This window comes from Emydura macquarii, unplaced genomic scaffold, assembly GCF_026122565.2.
Source record: "Emydura macquarii macquarii isolate MOO-44397 ecotype Brisbane River unplaced genomic scaffold, CSIRO-AGI_Emac_v2 contig_2994, whole genome shotgun sequence".
Lineage (NCBI taxonomy): Eukaryota > Metazoa > Chordata > Testudines > Chelidae > Emydura > Emydura macquarii.
The window spans coordinates 95,791-114,866 of record NW_027133131.1 but is presented as its reverse complement, the minus strand read 5'-3'; the positions used below and the strand labels follow the sequence as shown (position 1 = coordinate 114,866).

The window sequence follows — 19,076 nt, the reverse complement described above, 5'->3', positions numbered from 1 at the left end:
CGAAGCTTCCTCCTCCTGCTCTAGATACTGCTCAGAAGTCACCTGAAGTGGAGCTGCTGTAAGGACACTACTCAAAGAAGGAGAGGTTACTCACCTTGTACAGTAACTGGAATTTGTAGAGATGTGTCCCCACTACCCACTCGCCTGCCCCTCTGCTTCGTCGTCTCATCTTTGGGGCTTCATAGTGGAGAAGGAACGGAGGACGGTGTGCCCACATATCTCAATAGGAGGTAGAGCACGTACGTGGTCCGAACAAGATCTGCTACTGAAAGTCTCCAATGAAAGACACACAGGGCGTATGTGCACCTCAGCTGGAGCAACGTAGGGGGACATATCTTGAAGAACTCCGGTTACTGCACAAGACAGTAACCTCTCCCTCCTCATCACACTGCCACCTTTGCCCCTTTTCTCTCTCTCTTTTGCTTCCTCCCTCCCTTTATTAGGCACCTACACTGCTATTCAGACTCCTTTCCTGTATGGACAATTTTGTCAGGGAAGTGAGTTGGAGTTGTAAGCCTGCCTCTGCCCCCCAGGGTCCAGGCCCCATTGGGTTTCAGGAACCCGAGGACCTGCAGGGCTTTCAGACAAAGACACCAGGGTGCCCCCATACAACTCTGCCTGTGGGAGTGGGGCACAGTAGGCTGGAGTGCCAGGCAGGGACATAAATATCCATAGTTGTTTGGTTTTACTACCCTGTTAGGTGGTTTGCTGTCCAGAGGAGAAAAGCCTGTGAGTCATATGGATGAGAAGAGACAGAGCTGGGGGGACAAGGCCAAGTGGATTAGGGTGAGGGGGGATGGGACAGGGCTGAAGGGATGAGATGAGCGATTGGGATGATGTGGGGTGGGATATAGGAGGATGAGGCCAGGGTGATTGGGGTGAGGTGGGGTGGGATGTAGGGGGCGGGACAGGGCTGGGGAGACCAGTCCAGAGAGATTGGGATGATATTGGGGAATGTGATGGGCGGAATGCAGCAAGATGGGGATGGAGGAACTGGGTGAGAGCGGAGCAGAAGAAATGGGCGGGTTGGGGTGGGATAGGACAGGACAGGGTCAAGTGGAGGGGGAGACAGAGTGGGCTGGCACGTCCTCCTCATCAAATCTCCAGTGCAGCTACTCACTTTCACCTTATTCAAATGTTCCAGCTGAAGGACAGAGCTGCTGGGATCAGAGATGCTCATTGGGGCTCAGCCAGAGAGCAAAGTAGTGGACACATGGAGCAAAGGCCATAAACGGGAACCACCTCCATACCTACCATCTTGGGACAGGTCTCTGGCACTGGCACATTATACAGCCCTGGCATTCCTCTCTGCAGTTCCTTGCTCACCCCTTCCCAGGGGCCTCATTGCTCCCATCACCCCTCCCCACCAGGGATTCCGGCTGCTCCCACAGCCCTGGGTCTTCTCAGCACCAGTCCCTTTGGGCCCCAGTTCTGCCCAGCCCCATCTCCTCCCTCTTCCTGTGGCTCCCAAGGCTCCATGGGCTGGGATCTGAGGAGCACCTGTCCCTGGAGCACTGAGATAATCCATCCCAGGGTGGCTGTGCCTGCTTCATCCGCACTGCTCCCAGGGTCTGGCCCTGCCTAGTCTCCCTTGATCATCCGGGAGTTGCCTCCATGACCTATCACAGTTCCCAGAGTCACCCAGGACAGTTTGGGGGATCTCCAGCCCCTGCCAGCAGTGAGAATGTCCTGGGTAGAGGTGGGCCTGTGGCGCTGGTGGCTAGCAAAGGGAACTGTGTGTGACTGATGCATTTGGCATTTTCGAGCTCTGTGAATGAAGGATAAAAATGGCACCTTTAGTAGCACGTTGGGTCTGTAACTCTGGTCTGAAGCTGGTAAATTCCAGTGACTGACCCTCCCTGAGCCATAGGTAAATTCCACCAGCCAGCACAGCAGGACAAGAACCGCATAGATGGGGTGGATTTCCCTGATTTCCAGTTCCTGTCCGGCTCTGATCCACATGCCACATTTTACGCCATAGCCAGGAAGAGAATCTAGGAGGCCTGGCTCCATTCTCCTGTAGTATCCACTTGATCTTCTCCCTCCTCCCACAGTTCCCAGTCCCTTGCTCTAACAGCTAGACAGCACTGCTTCCCACAAGGGAATGGTTATAGCTGTGCCCATCACCATGTGATTCCCACACATAGATCCCGACTCAGCGTCTCATCCATGGGGCGTGGGCTAATGCCCATGGCAGAGTGTCTGGTGCATGTATCCCAAGAGGTGGGCTTGGGGTCCAAAGGAAGAGCATCTTTTCTCCTCCACTCTCTATCTCCCGCCATACATTTCCTTATATTCTCTGATTAGTCAGGTCGGAGGTTGGAAATGCAGAGGCTCTGGGCACAGGATGCAGTAATAGTTTTCCTAAGGCTGCAGGATCTTTTCATGTGCTCAGACCCTCAGAGTCCCAGAACTGCAGGGCAGCACCATAAGACTGTCTTAGCTATCCCTATGGTCCGGAGCTGATCCCAGGGCTCAAGGTTCCTGCAGATACCTTCTCCAGGCCATGAACATGCTGGCTTTCTTTTCCCCCCCTTTATCAGACACTCTGAATAATTGCAAAAATGTGCTAAAAATTGATTCTTAACACATCTCAGTGGAATGGTGAACAGCTCAGAGAGCCTGCAGAGCTAGGGTGCAAGAGCCCTGGGCCTGTGTCTGTGTGCAGGTGACTGGCTCACCAGCTTAATTCATCCTTGAAGGGACGAGGGCTAGGGCAGCCCCTCAAGGCTCTACGATTAGGGTTTGATTACTATGGAGGCTGGGGCTTGCTGCCCCCAGGGTATTATGGGGTGGAAGCTGGGAAAGACTGCCAAAGGTATTATGGGATGCACGCTGGGGTTATCCTTGCGGTACAGTTCATTTAGTGTCCCCCTACACGCCTGCCATGACCCTGGATTCCCCCACCCCAATCCACTGTCTTTTCTGTGCCTGCTGACCTCTCTTCCCCTTGGGGATTTCCTGTCCATCCACATAGCTCTCCTAGAATCAACTTCTCCAGCCCCACATTAGAGTTTCAGGGGTGAAGGAAGTTGCTTCTACCCTAATTGTGGTGCAGCATCCTCCCCTGGCTCCCAGAGCCTGTGAGGACAAGGTGAGGAGGGGAAGGAAGGGGGTGAATTATACATAGGGAAAACTCTGCTTTAATCATCAATTTTTCTGCATTAGAATGTGACATGCTAATCCGTTGTGACGCATCTAATCTCGGGGATAAAGGGCTGGATAACACAAGCCATGCTCAGCTCGGCCACTGAAGGGAACAGATGCAAAGTGGCAGGATCTGATAAGAGGAGCCTGGAACTGGAAGGTGAGGTGTAGGTGGCAAGAGAAGATTAGTCTTGGCATTGATCAGAGCTGCGTGGGTGATCCCGCCTTGCCCCACGTCCCCGACCTGTTGTTAGTGAGCGAGCCAGGGAGCAGCAGCCACATGGCTCAGGCTTTGATGGGAGGGGCATGGATGTGTTAGGGCAGCTCTGCAATTGTGTTCAGACATATCCTTGACTTGCGTTCTGGGGTCACACCATCCTGGGAACAGAAGGGCTTCCATTCCCTGAACAGATCTGAGCCAATCCTGGGCTTCCCCTGTCCTGTATTGCTCCAGCTGTGAACGCCCTGAGCCAAGAGGTGACTGGGGTCTCCATGGGAAGTCATGGACTGAGTTCCGCACACATCGTGGTTTAACACGTGGTCTAAATGGGAGATCACGCAACTTGCCTGCAGTCAGGTTGCTGGGAGCTACCCGAGCTGTCAGATCTGGGAAGGGGTCATGTCACTTGGCTTCCCCATGCTAGGTGCCCCCAGCATGCACCCCAGAGAGGTCTCTGCTCTCAGTGGATGTGACAGTTCGGGTCAGAGCATGGAGCCATTGCTGGGGAGCACGAGCACCATGAGTTAGGCAGGCAGATAAGCAAGAGCCACAGTTGCCCTGGCTCCCTGAGGGAATGTGAACTATTTTAAGTGTGTATTTGTGTGTGAGATAGAGAGAGCAAGTGGACATTCCAGTTTATGAGAGAGAGAGAACAAGTGCTGGCTTCTTTGGGCAGTTTCTCAGACAGCCCTGAGCGAAAGATGAACTGGGCTGAAACATCCACTCACTTTCTAGCTGACCAGCCTCTGCTCCTGCCAGGTCCACTGTGTGTTCCCATCTCTCACCAGGATACAAGCATCCCTGTGCTGCAGTATTAGCAAACCAGCTTCCAGGGGTGCAGCTGGGGGCAACTGGCATGCACTGTTTTTTTTCTCAGCGGTGCTGATGATGGAACTGGGATGTAGGTCAGGTAGGGGGACCTGGCTGGCTTAAAAACTGGCTATGAAGCTTTTTCCTTTTAGGACACAAGTCTAAATTCAAGTCACTGGTGCCCATAACCATTCCTGTCCAGTGGCCATTCGTTGGTGTGAAATGAGTGAGCCGTTCTCAGCTCAATTCCTAGGACACAGGCTTCCATGTCAGGAAACCACTGACTGGCTTCTCGTTAGCCAAGGACTGAACGGAGACTAAATTCCCACCCATCCCTAGCGCTAGGGCCCTCCATGGCAGGGAAGGGGCTCTAGTGTAATTGCATTGTACGATGGAGGAGTGTGTCCTGTCTCTCACTGTGGGCAGATATGTTTAATCTTCAGCGTCAGTCATTTCCCCCTAATGCGAGCGTGAGGAGCGTGAGGTATGAGAGGTCCAACCTGACATAGGGCTAAAAGACCAAAGGGGTCTTGGTAGTAGTGGAGGGATAGTAGATTCCCTCCACCCTCCCCTGTGTCTTTAACTCCATGGCTGGCATCTATAACCCCCTAAAAGGGACACAGGGATTCAACTGGTTTCCTAACTGCACAGCAGAGCATCTTGGGTGTGTCAGCCCAGCACTCTCTTCTGCCAGCCCGGGGGGCCCAAAAACCAGCTCAGCTGACCCCTCTCCAGGCAGACAGAAGTGAGATGATGCCATCTTGTGGACTGGAAGAACAGGTGCCTGGTGGGAGAAGTCCAGAAGAAAAAAGGTCAGTGGAGCAGTCACAGGCCCCTTGGTCTGTGCTGAGCTGTGGCCTTCGGATCTGGAGCTGAACTTGCTCAGAGGCCAGGACAGGATCGGGAGGTTGGACTTGGGCACACCACCCCCTCTGGAGGGATCAGGCAGGACTTGTCTATGATCATGGTGAAGGGGGTACTGAACTGAGGCTCTCCCTGGCTCTGACTCAGCCAGCTGATGCTGCCTGGTGTCTCCCTAGGTCCCAGCTTGTCAGCATGGAAGGGGCTCCTGGCAGCACTGCACTGGCCACTCTCTGGTCGGGACAGAAAATAACAAGGGCTGGGAGGATCCTAGCAGCTCTGGCTCCTCCCCAGGCCTCCAATCCAGACCTGACGGAGTAGACTTTAGGGGGATCAGACCAGGGCCCATGCAGGATTCCGTTCCTGACCATGGCCAGCACCAGATGTTTCAGAGGAAAGTGTAAGGAACCTTCTCGTGGAGAATTACTGCCTGCCACAGGGAAACTTTCTTCCTGACCCCAGACAGTGGATAGAATTCATCTCCAACCCCTTATGGCCTGTTGTGGCTCTATACGCTGCTGGAGAAAGACCCCTTGTCTAATCTGCAGTGGGGTGACCAGAACTGAACACAATATTCTGAGTGAGGGTGTCCATTGCATTCTCTAATGGTGGTTAGATATGCTCCACATCATCTTCCAGCTCATCCGTTAGACATCCTGATGTCTGGTTTGCTTTCTTCACTGCAAGGGAAGTGCTCCCTTCAGGGACAAAATTAGTGGATTTTGAAAGCATCTATAAAATCTGGGGAAAGAGACAGCTTGTTCCTTTTCCCTACCTGTCAGGGTGTATAGAGAAAAACAAAGAAAGTGTCTCGAGTTCCAGAGAGGTAGCCATGTTATCCTGTTCTTAGCAAAACAGCAAGAGTTCTGTGGCACCTTAAAGACTAACAAATGTATTTGGGCATATGCTTTCGTGGGCAGAAACCTACTTTTCAGATGCAACTTGAGTAATTTTTATGTGAGGTGTCAAGTACTGGGCTCCGTGTGACGTGTCATGTCAGGGACTGGGCTCCATGTGTTGTGTCGGGTACTGAGCTCTGTGTGATGTGTCATGTCAAGTAGTGGGCTCCGTGTGACGTCTCATGTTGGGTACTGGGCTCCATGTGACATGGCGTGTTGTGTATTGGACTCCATGTGACACATCAGGCACGAGGCACTGATTTTGGCAGGTCTTAAGCAAAGAATAAGTCATAACAATTAATAAATTACAGTGTAGCACCTTTCACCCCAAAGGAGTATCCATCCATCCATCCATCCAAACAAACAAACAAACAAACAAACAGTCTCTCTGTGTGTGTATAAAAATATATACAGACAAACTGTACATACTTTGATAGGGTCAGACTAGATGGCTACCGGAGAGTGCTAGAAGGCCAATATATCAGCCCCAGGCTCAGCAAGTCCCTTTTCCCCTGGTAGCTGAGCAGGGGTTACTCCAGGTTAATTAACCTTTGTGGCTTATGCCCACCCATATCCTAGTATTCAAATAGTACTGATGTTGGGGAGTCTACAGAGGGCAAACATAGTTGCCAGTGCTGGACTATAACCAGTGTCTCTCCAGGCCCAGGGGGTTTCAGGATGGAGAGCTTGTCTCAGTCTAGGGGTAGGTGGAGCCTGATGTGTTCTGAACTGTGCCTCTTCCCCTTCCCTGCACCCTGGGGCTGGCCTTTTAATGCACATTCCAGGCTGCTCTGTTAGGTATTGTGGAAGAGACCCCCTGAGAAGGCAGGACTCCGTGGATTCCGGTGTCATCATGCTGCCTCATCAGCTATTCGTTCCCTGGATACCACTCCTGATTATTCTGGACAGCTGTTCACTTGAATCCTGATCGATTCCAGCTACTGCGGGGAGATGAGAGAGACCAGCTGCTCCACACAACTGATTATGCTGGGTGCAAGTTCAGAGCATGCAGGGAGCGGGGGCTGAACCCTCATACCCCATTACTGCTTATTCTGGCCAGGAAACAGCCTCTCTCCCATCAGCCCTCACCAGAAGCAGGACCAGGAGCCTCTGCTTCCTCCTCCCTCTATCCGGGCTAAAGCTGGAGTATTAGGAAGAAAGGCGAATCTTATTAATCAGTAGCTCTCCAAAGGCCAGGGAGTGTGTTAACCACTGGACATCACTCCCAGACCCCTCCTCCAATTACTAGACATCCCTTCCTTTCCAAGCTTCAGGGAGAACCCAGGAGTCCTGGTTCCCAATCCCCTGCTCTAGCCACTGGACCTTGCTGCCTCTCTTAGCCCACTGGTTCTTGGTGCTGCTACTGAGGGAAGGAGGGGAGTGTTGGTTATGCCTCCTGGTTATTAAATGACCGAGAGGTGATTCGTAGCTACGGCCTCTCTCGTGTGTGGTTGCTGCTTGAAGCAGTGGGATAATGTGGAGCTTGCAATGTTGTTTTCTCCTCATCTTCTTGGGGATTAGTTTATCTCCATGAATATCTCCATCCAGGCTTGGATCTCTTCTGCCATGGGGTCACACGAGAGGCTGTGAAATGGGCCATTTCTGCTGTCCAATCTGCCCACTTTCTCTGCACTTCCCACCAGCCCCACAGAATCCTGTTTCTTGGACCCCAATAAGGAGGTGCGGGATCAGAGAACGGCAGCCAAGGAAGACATCATCCACTAGCTCTTTGGCTTCTAGCCACGAACCCTGCAAATCTTGATGCATGCACCATAGTCACACCCAAGGCTGCAGGACAGAGCAAGGGGAAGAGCCTTCTGTGAGTCACTCCCCAGCTCCTTTGTAGTATCAGGGTGAGGAGGATCTGCCCTACCACTCAGTGCCCTGAGCATGTCCAGGCCCTCGTACAGCAGTGGGTGTGAGAGCTCCGTAGGCCCCAGCCTTAGGTGGCAGAGTGGGGGAAAGCAGATAGAAAAGCCTCTGAGCGTATAGCAACTTGTCACAATTGCAGAGGCAGCTCAAAGCACATCCTGGAGTTGGCAGTGGGTCTAGGGGTGAAGCAGAAGTCTGGGAGCCAGGACTCCTGTGTTCTATTCCCAACCTTGGGAGGACAGTGGGGTCTAATGATTTAAACAGGGGCCTGGGATCCAGGACTCTTGGGTCCTTGTTCCAGCTCAGCTGCTGCTCTGTGTAACCGTGGGCAAATCACTGCCTTCCCTGGTGCCTCAGTTTCCCAAAATTGAGTGAATGGCATTGTGATCCTTGGGCCAAGGGAGAAGTTGCAGCATTGCTGAGCTTTGGCTTGTGGTCCTCCGTCACAACAGAGGGGCCATGGGGCCAAACCTAAATGAGCATACTGGGCAGGGGTGGCCAGCACTGCTCCCCCTTGCTACTGCCATGGGGCCAGCTCCTGCACCTGGGGACCTGGCTGGCCTATCCCCGTTCCCGTTCCCAGATGCCTGTATCTCCTCTCAGGAATGGGGAGTGACACTGCATCTAGGGGGACCAGGCTGCAAAGTGGGGGCTGAGTATGGCGTGGACTCAGCAGATGAGGCACTGGAGCTAGTAACTGCAGCAGGGATGACTCCACAGAGATTGAAGGTGCATACCATGGGGCGCCCCTGGTCAAGAAGGGCAGATGAGGAACAGGTCAAACCCTGTAGCATTGGGGAAAGTTTCCCAGGCAAACATAGCTGGTTTGATGCTCCCGGTGTCCGGCCTGTTCTGCGCAGAGCAGAGCATATGGGGTCTGGTGACTCCAGAGCCCTGCTCTCCTCCCACCACTCACTTCTTGAGGGCTTGTTTCCTGTTAAGGTCTCCCAGCAAGGCTGGGCATGAATTGAGCAGCTGCTGGTCATTACCTCCCCACACTCCAATCTGAAGGATGAGAAAAGCATCTTATTAGCTCATGTTACTGCCAGGAACAGGATCATGTCAGAACTGGGGCCAGGGACACATCTCAGTGGCTCTTGCGCTGCAGGCAGAGAAGACAAAGCAGACTCAATGTCCAGGAGGGAGGCATCATGACTGGACTCCAGGCTGGCTTGAGGAAGGGTGGGAGACAGTACAGGCCTGTCATGGACAGGAGAAGGGAGAAAGACTGCCTTTCTAGCTGTGGTGCCTCTATGTCCCCCAATACCAAAGTCTTTGCACTTCTTCACTCATCTCTGTCACTTACAAGTAGGCAACAGAGGGACTGAGTGACTTGCCCAGGATTACACAGAGCAAGGAATTGAACCCAGATCTCCTGAGTTCCAGCCTGGTGCTGCAACCCCTGGACCACCTTCTCTATCTGGGTCAGATGTTGGCTGCTACATGAGTCAAGGCCCCCAGATGAGCTTGATCCAGCTCCTGGCTGGCTGCTCACTGACAAGCTACGGGAAGTATGTGCAGGTCAGTGGAACTCTTCGCCTGAGTCTACTTCAGCCTTGGATCCAGGCTCTCTCCCACCCTGGGGACTCCAGACCCCTTCCATCTGCCATCCTCTGGGGGGACTCTCCCTGGCCCCCAGGCTTTTCCCATCCACTCTGGGGATCCTAAGCCCCCAGGCTTCTCCCCCTCCCAGGACTCAGGGCCTTGTTTCACCATAGGCTCTGAGAAGTCTGTTGATGAAGGCAAGGATTCAACAACAAAAGCCCCCTCTGGCTCCCACATTTTGCTGCTTCTCTCCTGTCCCAGCATCTCCTCAGGCCTTTCAGGACCAGCTCCCACTCTGCACATTCCTAAGGCAGCAGCCACCCTTGTGCCAAGCTGCCCTGCTGCTTTTCTGACCCCAAATGACCTGGAGCCCAGGGTCTGGCTCAGGGATTCTCATGATCCGCCTCCTCCACCCCCTCACTCGGTGCCGCGGACTGGCTCAGTGAGCTGTGCCTAGGAATGGAAGTGGCTCCAGAAGTGCTGACGCAAACTTTTGGCTGGTGAGCGCTGGCTGGTGCTCCAGTGGCGTACGGAGGGACTCCGGCGCTAGGGAGCCAAGCCTACATTTGTGCCCCTCACAGGCTTCACACCCCCCCAAGCAGGGCAGGAGGGGTCCCAGCGCTGCCCCCCAGCTACCCTGGGGAGGGGGTGTCAGTACCTACGTGGGGGAGGGCATGAGGCATGGGGGGGCATAAATTCAGGCTTGGCTCCGCTGCCCCTCCTCTGCCCGCACTTACCCATGCATGGCGCCCGCCTCTCCTGCTCCAGCTCCTCAGCCCAGCGCCAGCTCGGATGGGGGTGCCGGGCCGGCCCTTCATGACGGGCGGAGAGCAGGGGGCTCAGGAGGCTGAGGGGCACCTGCTCCCATTTTTGCTCTTGCGCCCCACCCCCACGTTCTGAAGGGCCAGCCCTGCTGCCCCATCTGAGCTGACGCCGGCCTGTGGCACTGGAGCAGCGGGTAAGTGCACTCCAGGCCAGCCCTTCAGGACGGGCCGAGATCAGGGGGAGCAGAAGGCTCTGCCTCCCTTCGAGCCTCCTGCCCCCCCGCCCCCTGTGTGTCATGAAGGGCTGACCCAGCGCCCCCCTGCCTCCTTCTCAGTATGCCACTGCTGAGCTCTGCACTGGTTCTGTTTCCGTGTCTATTTTTAACACCTCCCCCATGTCCCCTTCCCCCCCCCCCCACACAAAAAAGATGCCTTACCTGAAAGAGGGTAAAAATAACGCCTAATAAGGGAAGAGCTGGAGGGAGTCCAGAGCCCCAGCCTCTTGCAGCTTGAATTAGGAACAGACTGTCACATGCAGCCCAAGACGCGTGGCTAACACAGACGGGTTTGCAGCACAGTCTAGCCTGCACTCCGGGGACATTTTGCCATGCCATTTGCACAATTCTAGGGTCGTGCTGTGCACACACAGGCCCTGCTGCATCATGCTGTACAGCACACGTGCCCATGCCCACAACACGCAGGCAGACATAGTGCAGCACAGCACATAGCAGATAATGGTATCGTCAATGAACCAGTCTGGCGCATGTGGTGCAAGACAAGGATTCATGGGTCCTTAGATCTGGGCTGCAGCGTGGTGTGACTTGATCCCTGCTGGGTGGATGTGGGCTGCAACCTGGCACCTCTCACTGGCTGCTTTGTGGATCTGAGCTGCAGCTTGGGATCAGTTAGTTCCCGACAGACATATGCTGAAAGAGGCTGCGAGGTGGTTAGATCAAGACAGAGCCTCTCACTGAGGGTCCAGTCCTGGGTGGCGGCTAGAGCCCTCCACTGACTTCTGCATGGGAGTTGAGGGTGCTCAGTACTCCACAGAGCCAGGCCTCACAAGGTGTCTGCACTGCAAAAATGCATGGCTGCAGGGCTCTAAAATTGTGATGTAGACAGTCAAGCTCGAGTTCTAGAGCCCAGGCTCCAGCACAAACTGGAATGTCTGTATTGCACTTTTGTAGCCCCACTGACTCAGGCCAGCCCTGGCTGTTTGACTGCAGTGTAGACACACCCACTGAAGAGCTGTGACGGACACACTCTGCTCTTGGCTTTGTCAGGAATCACCCAAGGGACAGACATCATTGAAGTGTCATCTCCCAGCTGACAATCCGCGCCAAGGTTAATGCAGGAGCTGACATTGATCCCACCCCCCCGGGATGGTGGCACTAATTAGGCAAGGGTGCACAGGCCCCTGCCCTGTCCAGCTCGTTAGGGCCAAAAGCTTTTGAATTGCTGGAAACTGCCTTCAGAGTTTTTCTGCCCCAAAGCCTGCTGAGGTTTTCCAGGGTCACCTTCGTGTTGCATGCCTTGGGTATCAGCACTCCTGCTGTCTGAGATCACCTGAGCTAAGTGCTAAGTGAGCTTGGGGAGGAAAGGAGATGGAGAAGGGTCAGAGAATAGAGGAAGGGAGGTGGGAGGGACAGTGAAACCTGCCTCTGGCCCCATTTGCAGCAGTGTCTGAGCTGAGAGCAGCTACATGACTAGAGTGTGAGGGCAAATCTCACTGGGGCAAAGTCGTCAGTGACGTTACCCAGGGGTGAGCTGGGCTGTTGGGGCTAACAGAAGAGGTCACTCACCCCCATGCATCTCCTGGTGTAATCAGTGGGGCAGAGGGTGGCATATGCCAGAGGAGAATTTGGCAAATTGGGCCGGGATCCTGCATGGTGCCCAGCGCTTCTGAAAGGCATAGGACTGGGGCTTGTGTGGGCTGGGCTTCCTGCAGGACTGAAGCAGTGCAGGGTGGGACCTTGCAGGACTGTGCGACCCTCTTCTCTCTCCCTCCTCCAACCTGCACCCGGTGTGCACACAGTGTGTGAGGCTGCAGCAGTCAATCCATGCTGCTCAAGGGAGCAGTAATTCTCTCGGAGTTGTTTAAGCTGAGCAGCAAGTCCGGTTAATGGCTCCCACTGATGATGGAGTGCTTTCATTACAGCCTTGCCTCTTCCCGCCCTCTGAAGGGAGTCCTATTTTCAATTATTTACAAGAAAAAGTATTAAATCCCCCCCCGCCCCGTTGGTAGGTGTTGGATTGTTCCCCTCCCATCCAACAGGCCTTTAAGGCCCGTCTGGAACACAGGCTCATGTGGCTCATCAGAATGACCCCGGTGCTTCAGGCTGCAGGCATGGCTGCTAGGTAAAGAGCATGCTCCCCCAGAGCAGAGCCCCCTAATGCATTGGCAGAAAGGAGCCCTACCTTTGGCATTGGTGTGGGAAAGCCCGTATCTCTCTATGGTGCGTACTGAGCCCCAGTTACCATGGTGTCCAAGTGCTGCCCAGCCAGTAATGTGTTAATCCTCATGCTCCCTGGGGAGGCAGGGCAGGGCTATGGTGCAGCTGGGACACAGAGAGTCTGTCACACAGAAAGTCTATGGCAGAGCTGGGAATTGAATTTAGTCCCAAGCCAGTGCCCTGACCGCTGAGCCGTTCTTTCTCCCACCTCCCCACTTCTCTGTATCCCAGGGCACAATCCCAGGCTGGCAAGGAAAGGGGATAGGTTGCTAGTAGATCTTTTCCCATCTCTGCCCCTGTGACCTTGCCAGCTGTGTCCTTATAACCAAGGCAAGTTGGACCCTGACTCAAAGAGATACTCAAAGAAAATGCAGCCATGGTGGAATTAATTGCAAGAGTTTCCCATTTGGTTCTTTTCTTGCCCCTCAGTGGGGCAGGTTGTCAGGCCTATACTTGATGTCTCAGGAGACTGATGCAGCAGGAAAGAGAGGGGGTGGGACTTAAAAGGCAGAGGCCTCCCCAAGCTACGCTCCGAGGATCATGCACAGCCGATCTGGATCCCCTCTGTCTCCCCCTGCTGACTCCTAGAACTGGCAGTGCATGGAGAGGTCATTCTCAGGTGTGACCTGTGACTGCTGAACTGGCTCCAGCAATCGTGCAACCAGCTCAGGGTAAACTGGGGACCAGAGGGAATCCCCTACACACACTCAGACACACATCATTGGGAACAGTGGGAATGCTGAGCTCCCTTGAGAATCTGGCCCGAGGCCACTTACCAAATTACACAGCTAGTCCATGGCAGAGCTGGGGTAGAGCCCAGCTCCCATAATGCCCACCTTGAAGTTCTGAGTGTCACAGCTGGGAAAGTGAGGCCCAGCAGTAGACAGGTCTTAGCATAGACGGTGTGCAGCCCCCACACCTCCCACGGGCTGGATGCCTGGCATGCCATCTTTGCAGATGAATCCTCTCTTTGGGCCAGCGCAGAGAATGGCATCATTGACCAGGTGCGTGTTCCGGTTATACCAGAGCCAAATCTTTCACCGCCATTCTCCCCCTTGCCACTGGGCTAGAATAGAAAGCAAGCCCTGGTTTCCATGTGCAGACCTCCCAGTGGCACTCCAGAGTGGGTGTGTGGAGGACTGGACCCATCTTCCCCCAAATGCTGGTGAGGGGAGGCAGCCCACTTGCCGTGAGGCCAGAAGGATGGGCTGTGTCGACTTTATGCTGAGCCAGTTTCCTGACCAGCTGCCCTGTTTAGACATTTCCCATCCCTCTTGGGTTAGGCAGTAGCAACTGCGGTGCCAGAAACCGGCTGGAAATTACTCTGTGGCCACATCAGACTCCTCTTCTAATGGTCTGAGTGCAGGAAAGGCAAACCGCAGGCTAGGCTCTGCAGGGGGGGGAGGCTGAAGTAGGCTGCTGATTGGAGTGAAAGGAGCCTCTTTCGTAAGTGTCTATTGCAGCTCTCCTGAAGTCAGCCCCCTTACAGCACAAACACCTCAGGACGGCTCCAGCACTTTCTTCCCCATTTGTTTTAGGATCCACTTCAAAATTGCCCTCCAAGACTCCTGCCAGTTGCCCCCTCTGCTCATATAGCAGCACCTTCTTCCTGCTTTCAGGGGGTGTGGTGCCCCGTGCCCTGAGACTGCATCAGATTTGGGATTGCAGGGCCCTGCATTTGTGAGTTGCTTTGTATCCAGCAGGAGCAGCAGGAATCCAGCTTGCTAGCACAAGGCAGGAACTTGATCTGCTTAAGGCCAGAAGAGTGGTGCTGACTCAAACACGCTCAGCTTTGGGGTGCAGGGTGGCAGCTGTTAGCACACAGCAAGGCTGCATCATGATTTAGGACAGGAAGTAGATAAGAATGGAGTATCCGATTGGGAGTAGGGAGACAGAATTCAGATACCCAGATTTAGCCAGAATACCAGGGCGACCATCCAACTTTTTCAATAAGTGCCTTGGGAGGTCAGATGCAGAGCACCCCTAACCCTGTTCAGCACTGACTCAGGGAGAAAGTACCCCCGCCCCCTCACTCCCTACAGCGCCATGTCCCTCACACACTGGTTGGGGCTCAGTGGATCCTGTATTTTCTGTGTTACGAACCCCAGACATTGTGCTTTGGGCTCAGTGGGTCCCATACTCACTCTGTCTCTGGACACTTTTTGGTAAACAGTTGGGATGTGTTTGAACAGACTGAGACACTGTGGGTTCAGGAAACAACCTGGCACTGGGCGACAGGATCTGGGTGCATCAGTCCCTCAGGGGCTGCCAGAATGGACTGTGTCCTTCCCCCCGGCCCCTCATCACCTCCTCCACAGGCTCCGAGGACAGGGAACACTGATCAATTATTCAGCAGGCCCTGTCTCTGCTGGCCGGGGCTGATTGCAGCACTGGGCTGTAGGCTCTGCGCTCACTCACACACGCGTGCGATCGTCCGGAGCTGGGAGCCACAAAGGAGCACAGCAACTCCGCTCAGAGCACCGGGGGTCGGGAGCTCCCAACTTGTAAGCAAATCGAGCAGTGAAGCTTTTCAGCCAGCAACACGTTTCTTCTCTGCCCTGCCAGCCACAGTGCGGACCAGCCTCCCCGTGGGGCTGGGGGAAGCCCTGCAGATCTCCCGCTCACTCATCTTCCTCCCATTCCCTTCTCTCTCGCTCCTCCGATAATGCCTCATTTGTCCCTTTCTCTCCTCCAGTCTCTTCTCTCATCCCTTTTTCTCTCTGCTTCCCCACTTCTCCTTCTGCCGCCCCCTGTCTCCCTTTAATTTCCTCTCTCTTCCTTTCCTACCTGCCTTTTCACTCAACTTTCCTCTCCCTCTGTCCTTCCTAGTTTTCTCTCCCTCTCTCATACTTTTTTTCTTTGTCCCTCAAGAGGGTCAGACCAAAGCCCTTGGGGACTGCCTGGCTTGCAGTGGAACAAAGAGGGGTGGGGAGGGGCAGGACCCCCTCATACTGCAGGATGCCCATCCAGATATTCTGCACCATCTCCTTCTCCTCCAGCGAAGAGGGGCGTGTAGACAACAGGACCATGGGGAGAGGAGAAGACAGCGTGGACGAGTTCCTGTACGGGCAGGAGGAGGATGAAGAGGAAGAGGAGAGGACAGCCACTGACATTGTGGCCTTTGCCAGCAGCAGCACGCTGCATGGAGCCAGCCACATTTTCATGGAGGGCGGCTTCAGGGTGCGGCAGATGCTCTGGGCACTGGCCTTCCTGCTCTCCCTCTCCATGTTCCTCTACCAGGTGGCTGACCGCATCATCTACTACCTGGAGTACCACCATGTCACGCTGCTGGATGAGCAGGACAGCCCCGAGATGACCTTCCCAGCCATCACCTTCTGCAACATCAACCTCCTCCGGATTTCACAGCTCAGCCAGGAGGACCTGCTGTACATTGCGCCCCTGGTGGAGTATGAGAGCTGGATGGAGCCGGGCTTCCCTCTGGCCCAGCTCGGCCCCAAGGCCTTTGAGCAGCCCCTGAACATGTACAACTTCTACAACCGCACCTGCCACCAGCTGGAGGACATGCTGCTGAGCTGCAGCTACCGAGGTGCTGAGTGTGGGTCAGAGGACTTCTCGGTGGTGAGTAAGCCCTGCTCCTGCCAGGAGCTTTTGTCCCTCTCATAATGTGGGGAAGGAGAAGCCCAGCAGAGAGCCACGGGGCACCTCATGGATGGGCAGCTTGGGCCCACAGCTGGTTCTGTCTTGGGGCCTGTCCTTGCCAGCCTGTTTGTCTCTCAGCTGTGCCACTGTGGCAGGGGCACTTAGCAGCTGTTACCATGGGCACAGGAGGCCAGCCCGTGCCATTCTGGCACGGCAGGAACCTGAACAGACCCAGGTATCTGTCTGAGTGGCATTTGGAGAATGGCGATTGGTATGTTTATGGGGCTCGGCTATCCCAAGATCTGCTCTTTAATCATGTCCACCATGAAGGGGCTCGTGCACCAGGAGACCTGGTCTTCAGTGCCGTTTCAGCCCCACAGATGACTCCCTGAGGCCTAAACTACTGTTACAGCTGTTTTGCCCTTTCCTTACCCTTGCTGGAGCCCCTGCTGTTGCTATAGCTCCCTCACTGGAGACTGAGGCCCGTTCGCCCTCCACCACCATCAGTTCTCCCAGTTCCAGGGAGGAGGAGAGCGTGTCTGTCTCAGAGGGCAGGGGCTGCTAGGCCAGATGTACTAGCTGCTGGGATGAGCATCTAGTTCTAAGCTCTGGCAGCCAAGGACCATGGGCTCAGGCTGGCCCTTCTGGCCCTTCATCTGTCTCATGCCGCTCCTTTGGTGCTGTGACTCGCGCCAGCTGGACCCGCAGGCTCCCTGCACGGCAGGCCCACTGCTCACTGTAATTAAAAGCTCCATGTGTGACGGGCAGAAATCATGACCTGAACTAACAGTAAATGGATTGGGGGAGCAGGGGGAGGGATGCAGGTGAAGTGAAGGCAGGGAGCTATTGTCAGCTGTCTTCCTGGAATGAGTTCACTGAATGAACTGTTATTCCACTTTATCAGCTGGCAGGGATGAGCCCTGTAGAATGCCCCAGAGGTAGCAGCAGGGAGTGCTGAGTCCGGGGCCCTAAAGGTGCAAGGGTGTTACTGCCCGTGTGGTAGCTGGCAGGGAGCATCGCGTCTGGGAGCCTGGAGAAGTGGGGAGCCTGTGCCCTGAAAAATCACAACGCTTAGCGGTTTCCAAAGGTGGCAGTTCAGAAGGACCACTGGTACCTAACGATACCCGGAGCCTTCCCCTGGGTTCTTGGGCCCCATCCCTGCTGGGCTGGCAGCGACCAGAAGCCACCCCTTCCCGTCTCTCCACAGATACCTCCTGTCATCTCTCTATAGAAGGGCCCTGGGAGGGAACATCTCCCTCCCCCGATCTTTCTGTAGGGGCGTCCATGGGGGACACGGCATCTCAGCCCCTCAGGCTCCCACTGTGGTCAGGCCACTCACTATTACAGCTGTCTGCCACGGCTACAGCAAGGGGGAGCGCATTATTGTGCCAATGCAGGTAACAGGCTGTGTGGTGTCCAATTACAATCAGTGGGGTGGATGAGTCTCTTTCTCACCCTTGCTCAGTCGGGGACAGTTCGTTCTCTCAGCCTAATGGAAGTTCTGTCTCTGCAGCAGCCTCAGCGTTTCATGGGCCTCTGCAGTGAATTGAGGGACTGAGCAGTGGGGGCAGCAAGGTGATCAAGAGACACTTTGGGAAACTGGGACTCAGTCCTGGAGAAAATCAGATTGTGTGAGTGTCTATGCACCCCACTGCCCTCTGCCAGGTAGAATCAGAGCAGCTCAGCTGTGTGTCATAGTCTCTATGTTAGTAACAGTGAATGGAGAGTCAAGTACCCAGGTCTGTGTCTGTTAATTTCTATTGCACAGGCAGGATGGGCTGCTAATGAGCACAGGACATCGCAGCATGTTAATGAGGAACCAGGAAGTTGCCATGCCTCTCCCTGGGTTCCTGAGCTCATGAACTCACAGAAGAACCCTGCTGGCTCCAGGGCCTCCCCTGGCTCAGAGCTTGGGTATCCCCAAAGCAGGACCTCCTGTTGCTTAGAGCTGGGGTACATGAACACAGGGCCCCCATCCGGGCTAATACCTAACGTATTCCTTGTCTGCTGCAAACTCTGCATCCAGAGAAATTCACCCATGTTAATTCTAAACACCAAGACCTAGAGAACATATGGTCCCTTGGCTGAGCGCCCACCAGTTTACCATTTCTGCTCCCTGAAACCACAGTCCCAGGGCTGGACTGTGCAGGAACAAGGGCTATTTACCAAAAGTAACATATTCTGGTCAACAAAGCTACATTCAGCATAAGAACTGCTGTGGGGATCAGCCCAGAGGCTCACCTGGCCCAGTGCCCCATTTCAGAGGAAGGTGGAAGAAAGTCTGTAGTGGGGAATTATGGGATAACCTGCCCCTGGTAAAGGTTCGGCCTAACTCCAGTAGTTAGCATACGGGCTTGTTTCCCCTCCAGAAAGTTTCTTTGTTCTTTTAGTCTTGACTGTTCTAACTCTGGATATTTGTGTTCTCCATATAAATGTCCAATACTTTTTTGGATCATGCTATGTTCTTGGTCTCAGTGATATCTAGTGGCAGTGAGTTCCACATGCTAACTGTGTATGACATCATTGAGTTCCACAGCCTTACTACGTATTGTGTGAAAAATATCTCCTTTGAACAAGTCTAAATTTGCTGCCTTTCAGCTTTTCTTGTTCTTGTGTTATGAGACAGGGTGAGCTGACATTCACAATTCACCTCCCTGCCCTATGCATTATTATGGTTACTTCTATCAGATCCCCTCTTATTCAGCTCTCCTGATGCCTCGGTAAGGTTACAGTCCTGATGTTTTTATCTGTCTTCATACAAGAGGTTTCTTATCCACTTATCACTCCTCCCAGTGCCTTGATTTCTCTCTGCTCTTTCCTCTGAGATGGGGTGACTACATCTGTACACAGCTCTCTGTAGCCTCTTTGCTCTGTTACGCTCCATTCCATTCTTTATGTAGCCTGA

At 54.2% G+C, this 19,076-nt stretch overlaps 1 protein-coding gene across 5 annotated transcripts in view; it reads left to right on the top strand.

The window, feature by feature from the left end:
* ASIC1 (acid sensing ion channel subunit 1) overlaps positions 1–19,076 on the top strand; it is a 132,450-nt gene that overhangs the window by 89,294 nt on the left and 24,080 nt on the right. Inside the window, exon 1 of one of the 5 annotated variants that reach the window (XM_067529523.1) lies at positions 15,530–16,150. The exons of the other annotated variants lie outside the window; for them this stretch is intronic. Within the exon in view, the coding sequence (XP_067385624.1) occupies positions 15,530–16,150 (621 nt within the window). Of the gene's footprint in view, positions 1–15,529; positions 16,151–19,076 lie in introns of those variants that run through there. 5 annotated transcript variants of the gene reach the window in all.